The 24,903-nt window shown below is 35.4% G+C and overlaps 1 protein-coding gene across 1 annotated transcript in view; it reads right to left on the bottom strand.

The window, feature by feature from the left end:
• Nucleotides 1-2,379: 2,379 nt before the first annotated feature.
• The window catches only part of LOC308535454 (protein SIX6OS1), a gene marked incomplete at both ends in the record, with an annotated part of 38,571 nt that continues 16,047 nt past the window's right edge, over nt 2,380-24,903 (bottom strand). The window contains 9 exons of the mRNA XM_081114358.1: nt 2,380-2,576; nt 4,517-4,574; nt 10,249-10,387; nt 12,812-12,987; nt 14,566-14,627; nt 17,557-17,615; nt 17,706-17,791; nt 22,765-22,841; nt 23,560-23,693. Coding sequence (XP_080970484.1) covers nt 2,380-2,576; nt 4,517-4,574; nt 10,249-10,387; nt 12,812-12,987; nt 14,566-14,627; nt 17,557-17,615; nt 17,706-17,791; nt 22,765-22,841; nt 23,560-23,693 — 988 coding nt within the window. The remainder of the gene's footprint in view (nt 2,577-4,516; nt 4,575-10,248; nt 10,388-12,811; nt 12,988-14,565; nt 14,628-17,556; nt 17,616-17,705; nt 17,792-22,764; nt 22,842-23,559; nt 23,694-24,903) is intronic.

Here is a 24,903-nt window from a genome sequence, read left to right as displayed (position 1 = left end):
ATACATATTTTACTTTACCTCATTTATTAATACATGATAAATCTAACTCTACTGGTGTGGTAGGCATTTATTTAAAGTAAAAATAAACCATAGAATCACTGGGTCTCTCAAGGCTAAAACCCATTTTGACCCTCTTAATAAATGACAAGTCAATAACATTTTTCTTCTTTTTCAAATATAGTTCAATGTTTTTACCAAAACTATCATTTAATTCAATTGTAGAGTCAATAAAATATTTGAAATAAAAAGTAAAACTCCAGCCCTGGCCCATGTGGCTCAGTTGGTTGGAGCATCATCCCGTACCAAAGGTTGCAGGTTTGATTCCCGGTCAGGGTACATACCTAGGTTCCATGTTCGATCCCTGGTAGAGTGCATATGGTAGGCAACAGATCGATGTCTGTCTCTCTCTCTCTCTCTCTCTCTCTCTCTCTCTCTCTCTCTCTCCTAAAATCAATAAAAACCTACCCTCCAGTGAGGATTTTAAAAAAACAACCCTCCAGCCCAGCCGGTGTGGCTCAGTGGTTGATTGTTGACCTATAAATCAGGAGATCACAGTTCTATCCCTGGTCAGGTCATATGCTTGGGTTTTGGGGCTCAGTCCCCAGTAGGGAATGAGCAGAAGGCAGCTGGTCAATGATTCTCTCTCATCATTGATGTTTCTATGTCTCTCTCTCCATTCCTTTATGAGGAAACAAACTCCACAAAAAACAACCCCCTCCAGCTTCACTTTCAACCGTTCATCTTTCAATTGTTGTTGAAAGTTTTGTGTTTTGTTTTGTTTTTAAAAACACAGTCCAAAGTTCTCTTAAATTTTTTCTATCATTAGTTATATGTCATCCTTATACTTCTAAAAATACACTTTGAGAAGTCTTAATTTAATACAATTGTGATATGTTGTGAACATCCTAAAGAAGCAAGATAGACTCTCACTCCAAATTTGCTTAGGATATTGAGATATAACACCAAACACACTCCAATAGGATATGAGAAGTCTTGTTACTTGCATAATAACATTTTTCTGAAGAGAGAAGACCAGACATTCTAAGCTGGTATGAAAATGGCTTAAGAGAGCAGGGGAAGAAGACTGGCTTTGGGTTTTTATATCAGTAGGGGTGGAGCTGGAGCAAGAGTTTCTATAGATTGTTTTAATGTGGTGCCAAAGGAGGGAACATCTGGGCTTTCTTATCAGCTTGACTAAATATAGGGCAAAAGGGGAAGAAAACAGGGTGAGGCTTTAAATCCAAAATATGGAGTCAAATTCTTTATTACTTAATAACTCGATACAACTAATTAAAAAAACACAAAATACAATGATATTGAGCAATGTGTTTATATAATTTCATAAAATTTTAAATATCTTCACTTAAGCTATAGAACTGATTAACAAGCAAATGCTGTACATAAAACAGATTTTTGTTGAAGACGGGAAACAAAATTTTAAATGTTCTTTAAAAATATTTAAGCAAAAAAAATACATTAACAGTGTTACCATTACGACAACAATCCGATTTTCAGAAAATTATGTTTCACATTTCCTTTTCTTCCACTAAAGAAACTGAAAAAAAACTGATAAAATTATAATTTTATCCTTTGTTGTATTATAAGAACATACATATTATTAAGGTATTACTCTTTATATTGCGAGAGTAAAGTGTAAGTGAAACACAGTAATTTTAAAAGCACTTTTTAGTAGCTAAAAACTAAGTATATCTCAACATTAATTCTGCATAGTTACTGCTAAAAGGTCTTCTGATGGCATGAAGGAGTTCTTGTCCTTATCAAAGCACCTAAAATACTACCAAAATGAAACTTAGATTCTGTGGAGAAGCAGGCTTAATATTTATAATAAAGATTAAAGGAAAAAATATCAAATTCTATTAAGATTAGTAGAAATTCTGCTTGAATATGGCTTGCAAAATCAAAACCAAAATAATGATAGTGATAGCTAATACCACAATAAAAACAAAATTAAATGACATGGGCTTAATTTCCTTCAATATTTAAATAATATAATAAAATAATATCATTATGATAACCCATTATTGCTTTAATCAACAAAAAAGTCTTCATATTTTAATAATGTAAATTTATGCCCTAGAGCAGTGATGACGAACTTTTTGAGCTCGGCGTGTCAGCATTTTGAAAAACCCTAACTTAACTCTGGTGCCGTGTCATATATAGAAATTTTTTTATATTTGCAACCATAGTAAAACAAAGACTTATATTTTTGATATTTATTTTATATATTTAAATGCCATTTAACAAAATCAACCAAAAAAAGAGTTCGCGTGTCACCTCTGACACGCGTGTCATAGGTTTGCCATCACTGCCCTAGAGGTTTACAGAGCAGTAAAATAATTCAAGAACTTAGTAATTAGTTCAAAAAAAAGTAAACTGAGTTGTATTTTGTGAGGAAGATGAAAAACCTTTTCCAGAAGAAGGGGGTGTTGAGTTTTGATCCTGTTCAAATGAAAATGGAAAACTAAAATCAAATTTTCCAGCTCCAAATGCATGAGTTGAAGAGTCTGATGGAAAAGAAAATGTAAAGGCATCTTCTGGTTTCCCAAATAAGTTTCCTGAAGAAAATATATACATAATATCATGCTATTCATGTTACATAATTTGCATAACCTACTAAATTACAGTATACAGCTTACAATAGGATAACATTGAATCATTTATCTATCATGCAGATATTTAACTGTATTTCTCGTATGTGCAAAGTACTATCCTTTGTAGTATGGAAGGTTATTGAGATTCAAACTTAAATTCTACTTTAAAGTAATTTGTACTCAAGTACATAAAGAAGTAGTATATAAGGTGGAAGGAAGGGTAAAGAACTCAAATGGAGAATATAGCACAGAGGCACAGAAATAGGTATGCATAGAAAATATACAGGTGACAGAAAACAATTCAGCTTTCAGGAGCACTGAGAAATAAGTTATTAAAAGGGAATTAATGAAGATAAGCTTGGAAAAACTGCTGTATGTCCAGCTACAGAACTGGGCTTCATTTGGTAAGTAAATGAAAGCCACTAAACATCTTCAAGAAGAGATATGACAGGACTTCTACTTCTTTATATAAGAGTTATTCAGGAGAGGATATGTAGAAAGGCTGGGAGAGTGTCTAGAAGTGGAAATAACAGAAAAGAGATGATAAAAGCTTGGCCTTACCTAAAATCACAGCAAAAAGAATGGAGAAAGAAATATTGGATCTAAGAGACATCGCATAAGTCAAACGTATTCAAATATTATTTATGAGTAACTACAATTACTGCTAATGACATTGGTCTAGGTCAGTGATGGCGAACCTATGACACGAGTGTCAGAGGTGACGCGAACTCATTTTTTTGATTGATTTTTGTTAAATGGCATTTAAATATATAAAATAAATATCAAAAATATAAGTCTTTGTTTTACTATGGTTGCAAATATAAAAAAAATTTCTATATGTGACACGGCACCAGAGTTAAGTTAGGGTTTTTCAAAATGCTGACATGCCGAGCTCAAAATGTTCGCCATCACTGGTCTAGGAAATAACAGAACAATGAAAAGGGCTCTATAGTTTTAAAATAAAATTTTAAAAATCAACTTTACATAAAAAATAACAATTCCCAGAATTGTTATTAAGGAAAAATATTCTTTTTCATTCATTTTATTATTTAATACTATAGATATATTTTCAACATCTTAATTATAATTGTTGTTAAATAATTTAAAATGTACAGTAATCCAAAGACTTACCTGAAACAAGTCTTTTAAAGCACCTATATTTTTCCATAGAGAACCAATTCAACGAGTGCATTAAGCAAAACAATTTCGTTTGTGCCACGTAGAAATTTCATATATTTTTAAACATCTCAGTTATTTCACCCTAAATAAATCTGAACCAGCCAGCAGTAGGGTGAGTGGGTGGGTAGGTGGATGGATGGGTTGATTACAGATACCTGAGTACTTTCTGCCTTTTTCACTTTATTGTTCCACTGACATTCAGTAGATTTAAAGGAAGATTGATAAAATATAGCTACAGGTCCAGAAAGAACTAAAATATTGAAGAGAGAGAGAGAGAGAGAGAGAGAGAGAGAGAGAGAGAGAGAGAGAGAGAGAGAGAGAGAGATATATGATCGGTTGCCTCCCACACACACCCTGACTAGGCATGCCCTGACCAGGAAATCAAACCAGCAACCTTTTGGTGCATAGGACAATGTTCGACCACACCGGCCCGGCTATAATGTCAACAGGTATTTTAGATATGAAGAGATATCAATAATACTGTCAGAAATAAGGTCAGATGGCTTCACTGGTGAATTTTACCAAACATTTAAAGATGTATTAACACCAACCCTTCTCAAACTCTTCCCAAAAAAAATCAAAGAGGAGGGAACACTCCCAAACTCATTGTATAAAGCTAGCATTAACTTGATACCAAAACCAGAAAAGGACACTACCAGAAAAGTAAAGTACAGACTAGTATCCCTCATGAATATACCAGTAGATGCAAACTACATATCACTTACCAACTTCTTGTTGTGACGAGAGAGGATTTAAATTTCCTGCAGAATAGTGTTCATTAAACTGAAAAATAATTTCCATTAAGTATTATTCATAAAATCAGTAAAACAGTATACATAGCATTTATATTTGAATCTAAAGCCTGGTTCTTCTAGTAAGCATAATCAGAGTAGACAAAACAGCAACATTCTATATAGTACACTACTGTACTTAAAAAGAGATTTATCTTCATAACCTATCATTTGATTATATTAAAATAAGGCTTATTGATTTGATTCTGGACACTGATAAAATATTAGTAGGCAACATATATTTTACTAAGGAAGTTCCTACTTTGGAATATTAATAAAACCTAAAATTCTAATTAACTTTTGCTTTATTCTGAACCCTTTTTTACAAATCAGGTTCTTGGTATTGTTTTTTGTTTTTAAATATATTTTATTGATTTTCTACAGAGAGGAAGGGAGAGGAATAGAGAGTTAGAAACATCAATGAGAGAGAAACATCGATCAGCTGCCTCCTGCACACCCCCTACTGGGGATGTGCCCACAACCAAGGTACATGCCCTTGACCGGAATCGAACCCAGTACCCTTCAGTCTGCAGGCTGATGCTCTATCCACTGAGCCAAACTGGTTAGGGCTCTTGGTATTGTTTTCCTGCCTATATGCTAAGTGAAATAAGCCAGTCAGAGAAAGACAAGTATCACACGATCTCTCTTATGTGGAATATAATGAACAAAATAAACTGAGGAACAAAATAGATCCAGAGACATGGAAACATGGAACAGACTGACCAATCTCAGAGAGAAGTGGGGCAGGGAGGAGGGCAGGAAGAGATTAACTAAAGAATTTATATGCATAATGCACTATTGAACACAGACAATAGTGCAGTAGGCTTGGGAAGGAGGTAAAAAGGAGATGGAGGGGTTCAAAGAGAGAAAAAAAGGGGACATCTCTAAGACTTTCAATAATAAAGATATATATTTTTAAAGTAATAGGAAGTATGATAGCTTCACGTCACTTCAGATCAAGTTTTGCTGCCAAAGCCTGTTTTCTCTGTAAAACAAGCTTTTAAAAAATGGAATCATGGCCTTGGCCGGCTCAGTGGTTAGAGTATCAGCCAGTGCACCAAAGGGTCTAGGGTTCGATTCCAGTCAAGGGCATGGACCTGGGTTGCAGGTTCCATCCCTGGGCCCAGTTGGAGCATATGCGGAAGGCAATCAGTCAATGTGTCTCACGTCGATGTTTCTCTCTCTCACTCTCCCTCCATCCCCCCTCCTTTCCACTCTCTCTGAAAATCAATGGAAAAAATACCCTCAGTGAGGATTTAAAAGAAAAAAAAGGAATCCTTACAACAGGTTTCTGTTCTTTTAAAACTTAATATTGCATTATGAGCATTTTTTATGTTATTATTCTTCCAAAACCTGATTTTAATGGCATTTTAATATTTCTCCATAGTGACATACAATGCAGTTTCTTTTTCCTTTTTCTAAATATATATTTTATTAATTTCAGAGAGGAAGGGAGAGGGAGAGAGAGATAGAAACATCAATGATGAGAGAAAATCATTGACAGGCTGTCTCCCGCACAACCCATACCGGGGATGGAGCCCACAACCTTGGCACATGGCCTGACCAGGAATTGAGCTGTGTCCTCCTGGTTCATAGGTTGATGCTCAACCACTGGGCAGTTTATAAATTTTGTTAATATTCTTCAAAGGCCCAACTTGGCTTTGTTAATTTTCTCTGCTTGTTTTCTACTTCATTGATTTATCTTTCTTATTTTTACTTTGGTTTTTTTTTCTAGCTTTTCAAGATGGAACCTTAGGTCACTAATTTTAGACCTCTCTTCTTTTCTATTAATTTAATTATCTAAATTATCAATTACTTAAAGTGATCATTTTGCTCTGGTTTTGGAAGCATTCCACAGTTTTTGATATGCTAAATGTTTACAATCATTCACTTCAAAATTTTTCTATTTTTTTTCATGATTTCTTCTTTGACCCATACCCTACATATTTAGGATTTTCCCAACACCTTCCTATTGATTTCTAATTTAATTCTATTGTGGTCTGAGAAATTTATTAAGACATTTTATGGCCCAGATTATGATCTGTCTTGGTGAATGCACCATCAGTTGCTGGGTGTGGTGTTCTATAAATGTAAGTTAGGTCAAGGGGATCAATAGTGTTGTTCAGATTTTATAACATACATTTATTGACTGTTGTTTAATTATATAAATTGCTGACAGATTTTAATTGTTTAAAAATCTCCAACTTAGTTTGTGTTTTTGCCTATTTCTCCCTTAATTCTGTCAATTTTTGTTTTGTATTTTGATGCTGTTAGTTGGCATGTACACATTTGTCATTGTTATATCTTCCTTAATAATTGACCCTCTTATCCTTATGAAATGTTCCTTTTTATCTCTGTCAATATTCTTTGCCTTGAAGATTACCTAAAATGCTATTAGTAGAGCCATTGTGACCTTACGCTTACAGTTTTCATGATATACCTTTTCCATCCATTTACTTTCAATCTGTCTTTGTCTTTATATTTAAAGTGTTATCTTATAGATAACTTATAGTTGGGTCATGCTTTTTATCCATTCTTACAATCTCTACCTTTTAATGGAGTGTTCAGTCCATTTATGGTGAATGGAATTATTTTAAAATTTCATATTTTCATCAAACATTTTACTATTTTTTTTTCCACTTTCTTCCTATGTATCTTGTTTGCTGTTCCTTCTCTGCCTTCCTTTGGGTTAAATGTCATCTTAGAGTTCCACTTCAGTTTATTACAAATCTTATTTTTTTTAACATTTTTATTACTCTTAGTCAGAAAACTTAGTAATTATTATGCCAATCTTATTCCTCAACCCTACTACTACAAAATCAAAACAAAAGATTAAAGGTAAATCAGCTTGCCAGGACTCCAATTAGAATTGGATATTTATAAATTATTTGGGGAAGAAATATATACTTACAATATTTTCTACCTATACAGGTATGTCATATATCTTTTGATATATTCAATTATATTTTTTCTTTATCCAAATGGACATATTTCCTGCTAAAGTTACATACATGTGTTTTGCATTTATGTTACTATTGTAAATGAGAATTAATTAACTATAGTCTATTTTTTAATTCCTCTAGGGATTACTGTTTTTGAAATAATCATTTAGATAAATTGAGATCAAAGGTGAAGACATAAAATACTACAAATTGTACACTAATACTATGTCACCCATCAATAAATTTATAATATCAACATTTTAATATTATGTATTAGATGTAGGAATAAAATATTCTAATCCACATAAAATTGGCTAACTGTGACTAAATTAGTTGAGCAATAACAATATAATATTTATATTATATTACACTGCTACTTATGGCATTAAATGGTTTGAACTTTTCTAAGTGTTTTATATACATAAATCCACTTAATAGTAAAAAAAACCCCCTATGGTAAAAGTTATTATTTTCATTTTACAGATGAAAAATAGAGTCTTACATATTCAAAATCCTACATCCAGTATACACCCAAGTGGTCTGGTGTCAGAGTCTAGTGTTAATCACTATGCTATACTATCTCTACTAATCAAATAAAGTACATAGTCTTAATTTTCAGTTTCAATTGCTAAATACAGAAGTAAGTACTTTATCATGATTTCTATCACTTAACAGGAGAAATCACTATTAAATGGAAATTCTTTAGGTCTTTTAAAATTATCCTATCTAGCCCTAACCGGCTTGGCTCAGTGGATAGAGCGTCAGCCTGTGAACTCAAGGGTCCCAGGTTCAATTCCGGTCAAGGGCATGTACCTTGGTTGTGGGCACATCCCCAGTGGGGAGTGTGCAGGAGGCAGCTGATCGATGTTTCTCTCTCATCGATGTTTCTAACTCTCTATCCCTCTCCCTTCCTCTCTGTAAAAAATCAATAAAATATATTTTAAAAAAAAATTATCCTATCTAATAAAAGGGTAATATGCAAATTAACCATCACTCTGTCACAAAGATGGTAGCGCCCATAGTCACAAGATGGAGGTGCCCAGTCCTTTCAGCCCTGCTGGAATCCCCCAGTCCCAGGGGTGGGGGTGGCCACTGAGAGCAGGCAGCATGAGAGGCCTGGCAGAATGTTTGCTTCATCGCCGTGGCGACGAGGCAAGCGTTTTGCACCCGGCCACAGATGGGCCTCTGGGCCACGGAGAGCCTCTGGGCAGCAGGCGTGGAGTGGTCAGGCCCCGCAGAGAGCTACTGGCGCACGGATTTGTGCACAGGGCTACTAGTTTGATTATAATGTTGTTATATACACTCATGTAGATAGAAAGACCAACTAATAACCTGGAGTTTTTACACTGAGAATATAGGAAATTTGTTTAGAAGTTAAACACATAAATTATAAAACCAAATTAATTTTTAAACTGCCTTTAACTGCAATTCAAAGCATTCCTGCCCTGAGATTCTTTTTTTATAAATATACTAGGGGCCCGGTGCACGAAATTCGTGCACTGGGTGTGTGTGTGGGGGGAGTGTCCCTCAGCCCAGCCTGCCCCCTCTCACATACTGGGAGCCCTCAGGCGTTGACCCCCATCACCCTCCAATCACAGGATCGGCCCCTTGCCCAGGCCTGACGCCTCTGTCAGAGGCGTCAGGCCTGGGCAGGCGACCCTCATTTCCCCCCATCACTGGTTCTGCCCCCAGCCCAGGCCTGAGGCCTCTGGCCCAGGAATCATGCCTGGGCAAGGGACCCCCATCTCCCTCTGATTGCTTGCTCCACCCCCCGCCCAAGCCTGACGCCTCTGACCCAGGCTTCAGGCCTGGGCAAGGGGACCATCATATCCCCCCAACCCCCAGCTCCGCCCCCCACCCAGGCCTGATGCCTCGGCCAGAGGAGTTGACCCTCATCACCCTCCGATCACCAATCACCGGATCGGCCCCTTGACCAGGCCTGAGGCCTCCGGCAGAGGTGTCAGGCCTGGGCAGGGGACCCCCAGCTCCCCGCGGTTGCAGGCTCCGCCCCTGCCCAGGCCTAACACCTCTGGCTGAGGCGTCCGGCTCGGACAGCAGGGACCCGCAGCTGCAGCGGCCCCGCGATCGTGGGCTCCGCTTTAGGCCCAGGCAAGGGACCCCTAGCTCCCGGGACTGCCAGCTTCGACCATGTCCAGCTCCCATCGCTGGCTCCACCCCTACTTCCTGCTATCACTGGCCAGGGCGGCAAAGGCGCCTGATTATCCGATCATGGCTGGGGGGCAGGGCAAAGGCGGCCCCAGGGCCGCCTTTGCCCTGCCCCCCAGCTCTTAGCTCCCCCCTGGGTTTCCCATCACTGTCAGTGGCAGAGGGCTTCTTCCTGCTTTCCCTTTCGCCTCCCTGCATTGTGCCTACATATGCAAATTAACCGCCATCTTGTTGGCAGTTAACTGCCAATCTTAGTTGGCAGTTAACTGCCAATCATAGTTGGCAGTTAATTTGCATATAGCCCTGATTAGCCAATGAAAAGGGTATCGTCGTACGCCAATTACCATTTTTCTCTTTTATTAGTGTAGATGTCAATTTGGGGCACCTGAGGTTGAAAATAAAAAATAATGGGTGAACTTTGCTATTTATCAATATTCAGAATCTTTTTAAAAATTGCCTTTGTCCCAAGATAGTTTGGTACTAAAGAAATAAAATTCCTTAAGGTTCTAGTGTACATTTTTTTTTCTTCAGAAATAAAACTTTAGCTTCTCATGTTACCTTATCTGATGAGGTTTCTGAATCAAATATAGAAGAATCAAATAAATTCAATCCAGGTGATCTAGAAGTATAACTCATAAGAAAAGAAAACCCAGGGGATTCTTTTTGTGTTTGATCTTCAGGCATTGTATTTCTGTTTCTGTTATAAAGAAATAAGAAATCACCAAAATGTTAAAAACATATTATTTAATATTGCAGAGTGGTAAGTACCATAACAAATGTCATAGAGCAGTGATTTTCAACCTTTTTCATCTCATGGCACATATAAGCTAATTACTAAAATTCTGCGGCACACCAAAAAATATATTTTTTGCTGCTATTACAAATAAAAGTAGGTATAATTTTGATTCATTCACATCTGACAGCTATTGTTGTGTTGTCATTTTTTTTTATTTGACCATCTAAGGCAGCGGTTCTCAACCTGTGGGTTGCAACCCCTTTGGGCAACTTTGGGTTGCCTAAGACCATCGGGAAACACATATATAATTACATATTGTTTTTGTGATTAATCACTATGCTTTAATTATGTTCAATTTGTAACAATGAAATTGGGGGTCACCACAACATGAGGAACTGTATTAAAGGGTCACGGCATTAGGAAGGTTGAGAACCACTGATCTAAGGGAAAAGAGGTCAGTGCCCAACTAAACAGTCAGGTATTGCATGTTTTAAAAATTATTGCCACATACCAGTTGAAAAATCACTGGCATAGAGGTAAGAATTGACACGGTAGGGAAAGGGAGAAAGTAGCTACTGAAGTGACAACCTAAGGAGAAAAAGATGGTTTAAGGTGAAAAATAATGTTAAATAGAGTAAAACAATCAATTATGGAATGATAATAATTCCCACTGAGAATATACTGTCAGGCTCTATTCTAGGTATTTCCAACACCACTAAAGTGCTTTATTCCCCCAAATAACCCTATGAAATAGGTACTATTATTATCACTTCCATTTTATAGCAGGATTTTGATGCATAGAAAGGTTAAATAATTTGCTCCAAATAATGTAGTGCCAGAGCTGGGATTTGATGCAGCAATCCAGATTCAAAGTCAAGACTCTTAACCTTGATTCTGTAGGTCCTGAAAGCCAGTCACAAAATTATAATCTTTATGAGAAGTCAGATTGTTGCATAAGGGATTTGGAAACAATAGACAAGATAGCATATAAAACAGTTTTTATATACAAAAAGATTTGTATATAAATACAAAAAGATTTGGAGAAAATAATTAGGTAAGACAGTATATAAAACAGTGGTTAAAAGCAGGGATTCTGAAAGCAAAACTGCCTGGGTTTGAATCTCAACTCTAACACTAATGAGTTGTACCACCTGTAATTCTGTTTCCTCATTAATAATAATGTACTTACATTTCATAAAGCTGTGAATATTAAATGAGTAATATTTATAAATTCTTAGACATTGCTATTAAGTGTTTGTTAAATACAAAGAAATCTGAAGATAACTTCTATAACTACCTCTATGACTATTAATGAATCACTTAACTTTATAGATCGGTTTTCTCATCCATAAAAAGAGGTTTTAGCATATGATTGCCACATCCTTTTACAGTTCTTGGATTTGATGATGAGTCCGCTTTGAACATGCTGTGTTTGAGTCAACAGTATTACATTAATATATATAATACTCTTACTAGCAATTTAAAATATAGCTGTAGAACCCTGGCCAGTGTTGCTCAGTTGGTTGGAGCATCGTTCCATAGACTGAAAGGTTGTGGGTTTGATTCCTGGTCAGGGCAGGAGGCAGCCAATTGATGTCTCTCTTTCAACTCACTCTCTCTCTCTCTCTCTCTCTCTCTCTCTCTCTCTCTCTCTCTCTCTCCTTCCCCTCTTTCTAAAAAAAAAAAATCAGTAAACATATCCTCAGGTGAGAATTAACAAAAAATTTAAAGATAGCAGAACACAGGTGAGAGATTCCTGATGAAGTGAAATCTGTTTGACATAGGGTTTAGAGGAATCTCAGGGATCAGCATTAAGGAAGGGAGTGAACTATAAAAGGTAAAAATGCAGCACTATTTTCTTAGCTGCAAATTAAAAATCTATGGTTTTCAAAGTTAAATTATCATTTTAGAGATATTTATGCCTATTGATGTTAGTTACAGAAAAGCAATTCTTGCTTTAGACATTGCAACATAAGGAAAAATGACTGCTGTAACATTATTCAATGATGTCTACAATCTACCACATGGGGTAATAGCATTTTAAACTTTCCATAGATTTTTTTTTTATCCTTTGGAAAATGTTAAATATGTAGACTATTGCACTAGATAAGTACTCAGGATCTATGCCATCTCCAGCTAAATGTTGCAGAAAAAATGGGGTAGAAGATACATGAAACAAGAATGGCAGGATGTTAATAACTGATAATTGTTTAAATAGGGTTATAGGTACATAGGGTCATTATATTAGTGTGTATCTCCTTTGTACAGATGACATATTCCATAATAAAAACTTATTAAAGGTATAGGCATTTTACTATCCCTATCAATTATTTATGTAACTCAAAACATAAGTTCTTTAATTATAATTATTAATTAAAATCTTACATTTCAAGTGGGGGCGTTTTAGAGAACAGTAATTTCTCCAAAGATTCAGGTGTTTTCACAGCTTCAGGGGTTCTTAAAAATAAAGGAATTTCAGAAGTCTGTGCAAAATTCTCAGCCCTTTCTTCTACTTCATTATTATTATCTATTGGCTTCCCCAAATGTTCTTCATGTATAACCTGCAAATTTAAAGTAACAGAAAACTATAAAAATGAATGTTATTGCATTAATAAACTCACATATATAAAAATGTGTGAAGTGGAAAATACCATATTAATGTATGGTATTATCATTACACTAGAGGCCCGGTACACTAAATTCATGCACTTGGGGGAGGTGGTGGGAGTCCCTCAGCCCGGCCTGAACCCTCTCACAGTCTGGGAGCCCTGAGGGGATGTCCGACTGATGTCTTAGGCCTGCTCCCCCCAGAGAGTGGGCCTAAGCTAGCAGCCGGACATCCTTAGTGCTGCTGTGGAGGTGAGAGAGGCTCCCACCACCGCTGCTGCGCTCACCAGTCGTGAGCCCGGCTCAGGGTTTCTGGCTGAGTGGCGCTCCCCCTGTGGGAGTGTACTGACCACCAGGGGGCAGCTCCTGTGTTGAGCACCTGCTCCCTGGTGGTCAGTGCATGTCATAGCAACTGGTCTTTCTGCCATTCAGTTGATTTGCATATTAGCCTTTTATTATATAGGATAGGCAAAATAAGTAAAATAAGAATAGTTAATGAAAGTAATTGTCCAAACACACAAAATATATCTGTCCAAAAATGGGGGAGGGGGGGAATGATGAGCAATTTTTCTTTTAAAATTTCCACATCATGCTCTGGGTTGAGTTGAATATGGTATCTCCTTGAAAGGGAGAAGTAATTTACTTCTAAGCAATCTTGCTCTCATTGCATATGTTCTTTGCATTTTTTTTTTTTTGCTTTTATAAATTCATTATACTATTTTCTCAGCAAAAATTGAGAACTTGAATAACTAATTTTCCTTTACATTATTTTATATGCTAGCAATGTGGTTTCTAAAATATGTTTGTTATACCTAATTCCATTACAGAAACAGTTTGGGTCACTCCACAAAAAACTCTAAATGTGCTTTTTACCTGTATTTCTTTACAGCAAAAAATCTATGTTGCTTCTCTTGTTTTTCTTAAGTTCTTTATTTTATTTTTAAATTATGTATTGGTTAGGGTGTACAGCTTATGGTTAGAAAATAATATACTTTACATAGTGTTCCCCACAATATTTTGAGTACCCCAACTGGCACCATACATAATTACTATAATACTATTGACTATATTTCCTATACATTTCTTACTTCCCCCTGAATATTTTATAATTACCAATTTGTTTCTCTAGTATGTCTACATATATCAACATTAATGATTTCTATTATTAAAAAATATTCTGAATATATTTTTATGGTAACCACTGGTCTTAAATTGCTTTGGTAAATTATTCCATCTTACCAAACAAAATTGTTTTCTTCCATTATAATTTAGTTGTGGTGTCAATATATATAGTCAATTATTAATGACAACTCTTTTTGTGTATTTTCATACAAACTTTTTGTAGCTTCATTTTTTAATCTAAAACTCTAAGAAATAGATTCTATAACATCATAGCCACTTGATTACTAAGCTAATAACATCTATACCTCACATAAATAATCTTTACTATAATAAATCTGAAATAAAATTATGAACTAATATTTAAATTGGAATGTTTTGCTGAGAAATTAGAAACCAAACATTTGACTTACTTGTGAAGTACATTTTGATTCTTTCAATTGTCTTACTGTCCCTGTATCTCCACACTCAGCATCTGTTATATGAGAATAAACTATTTTTTCTTTTTGCAATTTAATTATAAATAAAACATGTTACACCATATGAAATTGCCAATATTTAACTGTTTTTGACCTACAAAACTACAACTTCATACAATTCAAAACAATACACAGACAGTAGAATAAAAACTATATGATCCCAGTCAGCGTGGCTCAGTGGTTGAGCGTTGACCTATGAACCAGGAGGTCACGGTTCAATTACTGATCAGGGCACATACCCAGATAGTGGGCTCGATCCCCATTGGGGATGGTGCAGGAGGCAGCCAATCAATGATTCTCTCTCATCATTGATGTTTCTATCTCTATTTCCCCCCTCTCCCTTCCTCTCTGAAATAAAAAAATATATATTTTAAAAAAACTATATGAACAGTTTAATGAACAAAATTACAAAGAGAACACCTATATAACTACCACCCATGTAAGAAACAGAATATTATGAGTACTCTAAAAGGCCTTATATTCCTCATATCCTCCTCCTCAGATGTAAGCACTATTCTGACTTCTGTAATAATCATTTCCTTGATTTGCTTTATATATCAACTAAGCAATATAGTTTACTTTTCCTGTTTTCAAATGATAACATGATGAAATAATAATATACATGCTCTTTATCTTGCTTTTTTTTGTTTAGCATATGCTTGTGAGATTCATCTGTATTGTTATACATAGACAAAGTTGCTTATTTTAATGATATAAAGTATCCCATTGTCAAAACACACAATATATCTATCTATTCTACTGAAAATGGGCATTTGAAGTGTTTCTGCTTTGAGGCTATTACAAACAATAATATCACATTCTTTTACATATATACTTGCATTTACACGCTTGTATTTCTGTAGGTATAGAGTGGAATTACAAGGTATAGAGTATGTGTATCTTCCATTTTACAAGATGTTAAACTATTTTCAAAGTTTAGCTTCCAAGCTATTTATCCATTTTTGTTGTGGCAACTGACCATCCTGAGCTACTCTAGGAAATCATTCAATTTCACCAGACAAAATTATTAGCTCCAATTATAACTTAGGTGTGGTTTCAATACATGGTCATTTATAAATGGCAGTTCCTACAATAATTATGAGAATTCCTATTGCCCTATATTCTCATCAATACTTACCTAGTATTGTCAGACTCCTTAATTTTACTAGTCTGGTGGATGTGTAGTAGTATTTCATTGTGTTTTTATTGTTAAGTTTCCTGATTTGCTGAGCAACTTTTCAGATGGTTAGCTGCCACAAAAGTTTTGCTATGTGAAGTACCTATTTGTGTACTTTGCACATATTTCCAATAGGATTGCCTTTTTCTTCTTGATTTGTAGAAGTTCTTTATACATATTTGGAAACTAGTCTTCTGACAGTTCTAAATCATCTTGCCTTCCAATCTTTTTATAGTGTCTTTTGATGACCTAGTGACCTAGCTTCTATTTTTTTAAGTGTCTTTTGATGAACAGAAATTCTGAATCTTAATATAGCCAAATTTATCAATCTTTCTTTTATGATTGGGCTTTTTAATTCTTATTTACTAGAACTTTCTTACCTTGAATAAATATTTTTCTACTTTATCACCCGAAAGCTTTATATTTTGCCTCTTGTATTTAAGCCACAAATATTATTTTTACCATATATTAACTTCTTCAAAAATACACTTGGAAATTATTGAACAGAGTCTTTTTTCTTCTAAGATAACTATATACTTTCTTGAGTATGAAACCTCGCCATATCTGTTCATTGCAACTAGAACTATACCACATATATGCATTTCCCCACATAAGTGTACTAGTGATGTGTTGTTTCTAGAGATTAGCCATTCTTTCCTTGTCTAACACTCAGTCAGCTTGGCATGTATGGAGGATTATAAACAGGTGGAACAGATCACTGTGCAGATAAGATATATTTCTTTTTTCCAGAAGAAAGCAGGAAGAATATCCATTTACATGGGTATTTAAATAAGCATATTGTATTGGTTGAATCCTATACTGTGTGAGAAGTAGTATATTACATGACCTTTTTGAATATGCATATATTTACAGAATTTTGATACTACCAGAATGAGCCATTTTTAAAACCTCAAAATAAAAGTCAGCAATCCATATGCTAGAGACAAGAAGAGGTGAAGACTTTTATATAGTTTATAAGTAGAATAATTATTATTCATTACTAGGTTACCACAATATGCATACACGTGAACATGATATATTAAAAATATATCTACATGGATGTATACAGATACAGAGAGAGACAAAGAATGAGTATTTTTAAGGATGTGTCGAAGTTTCAACAGCTACTTGTTTCTAGGATAATAAACTCATAGATATATATCCTATGACCTTTCTATAATTTTATTCAAAGTTAATAATCCAAAATAGTAAAAGATTTATGTAAAAGAACATAGTAGCATTATTTTAATAGCAAAATAACTGGAAACAAAATATTCAAAGTGAGAGGAGGCTACTAGTAAATAAATTGTAGCAAATCTATACAATCATTACAAATAAATTCAACTGAATGGCACAGAAAAACACCCTCAACAATGGTATACCAAGTGGGAAGAAAAACAATACAAAATTATATACATAGTATGTTTCAAATTTGTGGGGAAAATATCAAAGAACACAACATACATATGCATAGGAAAAAAATCAAGAATATATACCCGTGTGTAAAGAGCCTGTTATGTCTGGGTGGTGGTATTTTTGTATCTTTCATGTTTTTCTCTGTTTCCCAAATTTACTACAATGAAAAGTATTTGTTTTATATTTAGGGGAAATGTACTTAAAAAACCAGGCATGCATGGTCAATTAACCAGAGATGCAAACAATCTAAATTACTTATTTGAATAGCATAAAAACCTGATATAATTTGTTAGTCCCAATTCTTAGGAAAAATATAAACAGAAAATAAGTACCTGTATCTCCTTTTTCAAACCATTGATTGAAGTTTGACTGTTTCTGTGGGGTTAGCAATCTAAAATATAGTAAATATAGTTTTTATATTATTTCCTAAGTTGATAAATTATTTTAGAAATTAAAGCATTTTCTTATTTTTAAAAGTTACCTGAACTGCATAAAATTCTGTGAACTTTTAATAGCTGTAACATGTGAACATTTTGAGTGGTTATTCATAGCAGAGTCATTAAGTATCTGAAAAAAAGAAATTAAGCATTAGAATTTGATACACAAAACAATAAAAAATGTTTGGCTTGTCATGGCTGCTCAGAGCTTTCCAAGAACATTGTCACCCTGGTCATCACCATTATTATTTACTAGAGGCCGGGTGCACAAAATTCATGCATGGGTAGGGTCCCCTAGGCCTGGCCAGAGATCAGGGCGATCGGGGCCTTCCAGCTGCCGGCTGGGGCCTTCTCGCCAGCCTGGCTGGCGATCAGGGCCGATGGGGGCCATCTCGCCCAGTCCTGATCGAGGCCGGCAGGGCGGAAGGAGGGACTTGGGGAGGTTGGCTGGCTGTGGGAGTGCATTGACCACCAGGGGGCAGCTCCTGCATTGAATGTCTTCCCCCTGGTGGTCAGTGCATGTCATAATGACCGGTCGTTCCACTGTTTGGTCAATTTGCATATTAGCCTTTTATTATATAGGATGACAGTTAATATTTCATTTTTAACTTTAGATATTAATATCTAAACCACTGCTTTACTACTGTTTGTATTGTCTGTTTCAAGTCTTTAATTTTTCCTGCGTCACTAATTTTAAACAGTCCCTGATTTTTCTTATTTAACCCAAAATGAAGATATTTTTATTTTAATAGAAAAGTTTATCACATTTCTTTCTGTTTAACAGCCACTGGTCTTAATTTTATCAACTTGTTGTACTTTCAGATTATAGAAAACCTGGACCTTTAAGGAACACCTGTCTCTTAAAGAACAAGTGTTCTTTCAATGCCTGTTTTAAACAATATACATTTTTGCATATGTCTCCTAGTACAAGTATTTGTACAAGTATTTTAAGTATTTGTTTACAGTAGATGCCAAGAAGTAACACTGCTGAGTATGTGCTCTTTTATTTTTAATCAGTTCACTGAACCAGTCCTCCAATATAATTGTATCAAATTATATTCCCACTAACATTGACCTCACTAAATGTTAGCAATTGTTTTATGTCTGAAAACTGATAGGTGAAACCAGGCATCTCATTGGTTTAATTTGCATTTTCCTGTACTTCTGAGGTCAGCATCTTGTTATGTTTAGTGACCTTTGTCTTTCCTTTCCTGTAAACTACCTTACCTTTGACCATTTCGTATTCTTTTTTATTAATTTGTAAGAGTTATTATGTATTTATTTGCATATTATACATTCTGGATATCAATCTCCTGCCCATTCCATCACTGTCTTTTTGTTGTTGTTAATCCTCACTTAAGGACATTTTTTCCATTGATTTTTAGAGAGTGGAAGGGACGGGGAGAGACAGAGAGAGACATCGATGTGAGAGAGACATCACTCTTACACACGCCCCGACCAAGGTCGGGTATTGAGCCTGCAACCAAGGCATGTGCCCTTGATGGAATTGAACCCGTGACCCTTCAGTCCCAAGGCCAATGTTCTAACCACTGAGAAAAACCGGCTAGGCCCATCACTGTTTTTTATTTTGCTAATATTATTTGTCATACAGAAGTTTATTTTGATGTAGTCCACTAATAAATTTGTCTTTTTTTGTTCCACACTTATAATTACTACATTTTGATAATATTTTAAAGTGTTTTTGGATGTTCTGGAATTAGTAGTGGTGATAGTTACACCACCTGTGAATATACTAAAAACCACTGAATCACACTCTTTAAAATGGTGAGATATGTGAATTATCTCAATACCAAAAGTAAAAAAGAAACATTTTGATATCTGGTAGTATGAGTGTCCCTACATTCTTTTTTAAAAAAACTATTTTAAATATATATGTTTTTGGGTTGTTTTTTTTCACCTCTGTAGTCATTTATTAACCTGTTAATGTAGGGAATCACATCGATAGGTTTTTCTACATAACATTCCTTGGGAAAAGTGAAGATAGCTTCTTTTTAGAATTGGTTTAGATATCCTTTTTGTTGTATTAATTGGTCAATTTTGGTGAATACTGCAAATTAAAATTTAACTGAATTCTATGTATGTTAGAAACAAAGTTTGATAATTGTGTTATTCAGGTCCTCTACATCCTTATTTTTTATCTTACTTGATTTTTTTCCTGTGGCAAAAACTGTCAGTTTTCTATCCTATTCAAAATCTACTTTCCTTTTGTGTTCTGATTTCAAAAACCAAAACCAAAACCAAACCACATATATTTCTCAACCTTTCCCCAGATAGAGGTAGCCATATGACTAAGTTCTGGCCATTGAAACATTACTATAAGTTGTTTAAAAAGCTTCCAGGAAAGATCTTTAAAAAATGGGGTTGAGCTCTGGCCAGGTAGCTCAGTTGTTTGGAGAATCATCCTGATACTCCAAGGTTGTGGATTCGATCCCTGGTCAGGGTACATACAGGAATCACCAGTGAATGCATAAATAAGTGGAACAACAAATCGATGTTTCTCTTTCTCCTCTCTCCCTTCCTCCTTCTCTCTCTCTCTCTCTCTCTCTCTCTCTCTCTCTCTCTCTCTCTCTCTCTCAAATCACACTCTAAGATCAATTAAACACACACAATTTTTTTTTAATGGGGCTGAATCAGCTAGCCTTGATCTCCTTCTTTCCGGCCTAGAAGGCAGATATAATGGCAAAGTTGCAATGGTTAGCTTCTAATCATGATGTGACCTTGAGGCAAAAGCTTAGCATTTAAGGATAGCAGGAAAAGAAAGCAGAGATGTAGCCTGAAAAATAATGAAATTGTGGAGATGGTGCTATTAGCCCTAATAAAGTGAACCTGAGTCACTTTAGAATTTCAAGAGAAAAATAAATGTTTATCTTCTTTAATGTTATTATTTCATGGTTTGATTTTATATATTGTTTCACATGTAGCCAAATTCAGAGTCAGCACTATTTTTGATAGAGTGATCATGTTTTAACTGTGGATTCAATTGCTTCCTTGAAATTCTATCGATTTTTCCTTTATATGTTTTGAAATTATCATTTTGTGCATCATGGTTATGACTTCTTGGTGAATTATTCTTTTTAAAAACATGAAATATATTTATCCTTACTAATGTTTTTAAATCTTGAACTCTATTTTATATAGCATTGTTACATTTGGTTTGGCTTTGTTTGCATTTGCCTGATGTATATTTTTCATCCTTTTATTTTCAGCCTTTATTTGTCAAGTTGTTTCAGCTGTTCTGTTTTAGTAGTATTTAGTTGTATTTTGTTTATATATTCCTTAGAAGCACCAATGTCAGATTTTTATTATTACTGATTTGTTCAAAACTATTTTTGGCACCTTATTTGCTTTCTATTTAAAATGCTTTCTAGTGCCTGCCTGGCATAGCTCAGTGGTTGAGCTTCGACCCACAAACCAGGAGGTCATGGTTCGAATCCCAGTCAGGGCATATGCCGAGGTTGCAGGCTCGATCCCCAGTGTGGGGCATGCAGGAAGCAGCCAATCAATGATTCTCTCTCATCATTGATGTTTCTATCTCTCTCTCCCTCTCCCTTCCTCTCTGAAATCAGTTTTAAAAATATGTTTTAAAAATAAAATGCTTTCTAGCTGTTTTGTCCCCCCCCCACTCCTGACTTCTGTTGGACTAATTTTCTCCATTTCATCTTTTTTTCTACTGTTTTAAAACTTATACATTCCATTTATCTACTTTTGGCTAACCTTAAGTGTTAACATACGCATAAATTTATATTTTTCCAGCAAACACAGAATTAATCAGTATTTATATATTCTCCTTACCTCCATCCCTGAATAAAAAAAGAACTTGAGTAAACTCGTTCCCCTCATTTATTTTTCACCTTCATCCCATATTGGATATAATCTAGAATTTTAGTACCATATTTTAAAATTCTTTAAATTAATACATATTTAGAATTAATGTTTCACTAATTACTTTGGTCACCACTATCCTGATATCTGTGTTATTAATTATGAGTTAATGGAAAGCAATTATATTTTTCATTGAGAATTTCCTTCTGGACTATTTTCAGGAAGAATGAAGGAAAAGAGATTACCACACCAGAAGCTAGCTTTCTGGGTGGTGTGCTCCTTGTTCTTCATGCAAATCAAGAATCACCCAGAGTACCACCTCTCTCTAACCCAAGCTCCTATATTCACTGCTTCTACCTGGAGACAGTAAACCCATTGCTGACACCTGGCCAAAGGCAGAAGGATTATGAGATGAACAGATGTTAATGAAACTAATACCTACTGAAGTAACCCAATCAATTGCTCTCAGCTCTATAACTTCGATAAGAGTATTCTATGCAAATCCTGGGCTACAAGTTCCCTCTTCAATCCAATCCTGTTTTCATCCTTCAGAAATATCTCAGTTTTTGGTCTACTGGGTAAAGGGCTTCGTATTTTTAAATATTTTTTCTATTATTTTTAGGAGCACATGAGAAGGCTACAGTATATGCTCAGGCTGCCTTGTTGAAACTCCTTTTTTTTAGACCCTGAGGTTGTACTAATGGCTGATATAATCCTATATAATAAAAGCCTAATATGCTAAGTGTCCAGTCATCCGGTCAACCAATCAAAGTGTAATATGCTAATGATATGCTAAGGCTGCTCAACCGCTCGCTATGATATGCACTGACCACCAGGGGGCAGACAGTTGACTGGTTGACCAGTCGCTATGACGTGCACCGACCACCAGGGAACAGACGCTCCGATTGGTAGGTTAGCTTGCTGCTGGGGTCTGGCCAATTGGGACTGAGCGAGACAGGCCAGACATGCCCTGGAACCCTCCCACGGTCCTTCCCCAGCTGGCCAATCTCCCCCGTCCTTCCCCGGCCCCGATCATGCACTGGTGGGGTCCCTCAGCCTGGCCTGTGCCCTTTCACAATCCAGGCTGAGGGCCGCACCTCCCCGCTCCCCCCGGAGTGCACAAATTTCATGCCCCAGGCCTCTAGTATATTTATAACACACATACATACACACACACACACACACACACACACACACACAGCATGTCCTAAATAATGCAAGCAAATATTTAATTTATACTATTAAAAAAGAAATACCTACCTGCATATTGTTTTCTTTTTGTTTGGAGTCAACACTGGCAAGCTTTGACTGCTTCATAGAACTGTCTTCTTTTTTATCTAGGTTATTAAATTGAATAACTTCAAATAATTTCCAGAGATTAAACTCAAATATCATACCCAATATTTAACCTAACCTTGTAATTTAAAAAAAGTCACATGAATACTTAATTTAAATTAAAATATAGAATTATGAAATTATTATACAAATCTTAATACCTCACTGTATAATAGCTATTACAATAACTATGACTGTAAAATGAAATCCAACTGGCAAAACTACATCTTTATAATGGGGAACCAAAGACAGAGTGGTAATATTAATGACCAGGGGACAAAAATAGCCAATATACTTATCTAACACAATTGTAGTTAATCTAATATACAGATCTATTGAATGAATCACGATTCAAATATCTCAGTGACTAAGTCACAAATATCATTAACACAAGTCAGCTACCCACTTATTAATAAGACTTCTCAAATAAAGAATATATAATTATCCATCCTCCTCTGATAGCTGTGCAACCAGATCAGAACACTTTTTAAAAAAAAATGTAGTATGAATGATTCCTCTTTCAAAGATAAAAAAGCTAAGTACAAAAGGCATGTCTTGTTTGCTCTCAGAAAAAATCAAAGTGGTACTTTCCTGAGTTGATAGGTTTCTAGCAGTTTGTTTTTGGTTATATCAAATGATAACTAGAATTGCTTCTTCCTATTTCTTCTTCTAGGTGTTTGAAAAGGAAACTAAGTTTTTGGAAATAAACAGATACTGTACCTATAACTCTTGGTTCTGAAGATAGAATATCTATTGGTCTGACTAATTTCTGAGATTCATTTGGAAGAAATAATTGACTTTTCTGAGAGGTTTTATTCAATATAAGTACATGTTGTTCATCTTTTTCAAAAATTCTAAAGAGAAGAGTAAATCACATTAAATATTAGTGAAGTAAAAAATTAATATATATTGACAGAAGACTTGACTTTGGGTGGTAAAGACATAATATACAGATGATGTATTATAGAATTATACACCTGAAACCTATATAATTTATTAACCAATGTCACCCCAATAAATTCAATAAAAATTAGCATATATTAAAGCCAGAAGAGATATTTAGATATGAGATAGTTAAAACTCCTTATTTCACAAATAAAACTGAGTTCCAGAGAATTTAACAGATCTACCCAATATTAAGTTACTTACTAGTGTCACAGCTAAAAGACACCTTTCCTGATTAAGTCCAGTGCTCTTCTCAGTATACCACATTCTCATTTTTAAAACAGTAATTTTATGACTCTAAACATGTCAAAAATATTTTAAACTAAAATATCCTATATAATAAAAGCTTAATATGCTAAGTGTCCAGTCGTCCGTTCAACCAATCAAAGCGTAATATGCTAATGATGTGCTAAGGCCACTCAACTGCTCGCTATGACGTGCACTGACCACCAGGGGCAAACAGTCAACCAGTGACCAGTCGCTATGATGTGCACTGACCACCAGGGGGCAGACACTCCGGCCGGTAGGTTAGCTTGCTGTTGGGGTCTGGCTAATCAGGACTGAGCGAGATGGGCCAGACACACCCTGAGCCCTCCTGCAGTTCCTCCCAGCTGGCCAACCTCCCGCATCCCTTCCTGGCCTGATCATGCACTGGTGGGGTCCCTCCGCCTGGCCTGCGCCCTCTCCCAATATGGGACCCCTCAGGGGATGTCGGAGAGCTGGTTTTGGCCTGATCCCTCAGGCTAGGCCGAGAGACCACACTGGTGCATGAATTCATGCACCAGGCCTCTAGTAATATTTATAAGTAGCATGCTTTAGATTTTGAAATACTTCAAACTTTAAAAATATTTATTTAGAAATAATCAACTAGCATGAATACAGAAACCATTAAAGCAACATTATGATCATAAGTCTTTTAAGTTTTTTACTGGAAGAGCAATTTCACTGAATTTTTTCTAAGTCAAAAAAATTTTTTTAAAATACTGATGATTAAATAATTTAAATATATTACTTGATAATAACTATCAAAATCTATATTAAATAAAAGGACTAGTTACATAAGTTCCGTTCAATATAAAGAATTTTCATATTAAAAATTTGTCAATAGCCTGGCCAATG

Source organism: Myotis nattereri, assembly GCF_964212035.1.
Source record: "Myotis nattereri genome assembly, chromosome: 1".
NCBI lineage: Eukaryota > Metazoa > Chordata > Mammalia > Chiroptera > Vespertilionidae > Myotis > Myotis nattereri.
Note: the sequence above shows the minus strand (reverse complement) of the source record. Positions and strands in the feature narration are given on the sequence as shown.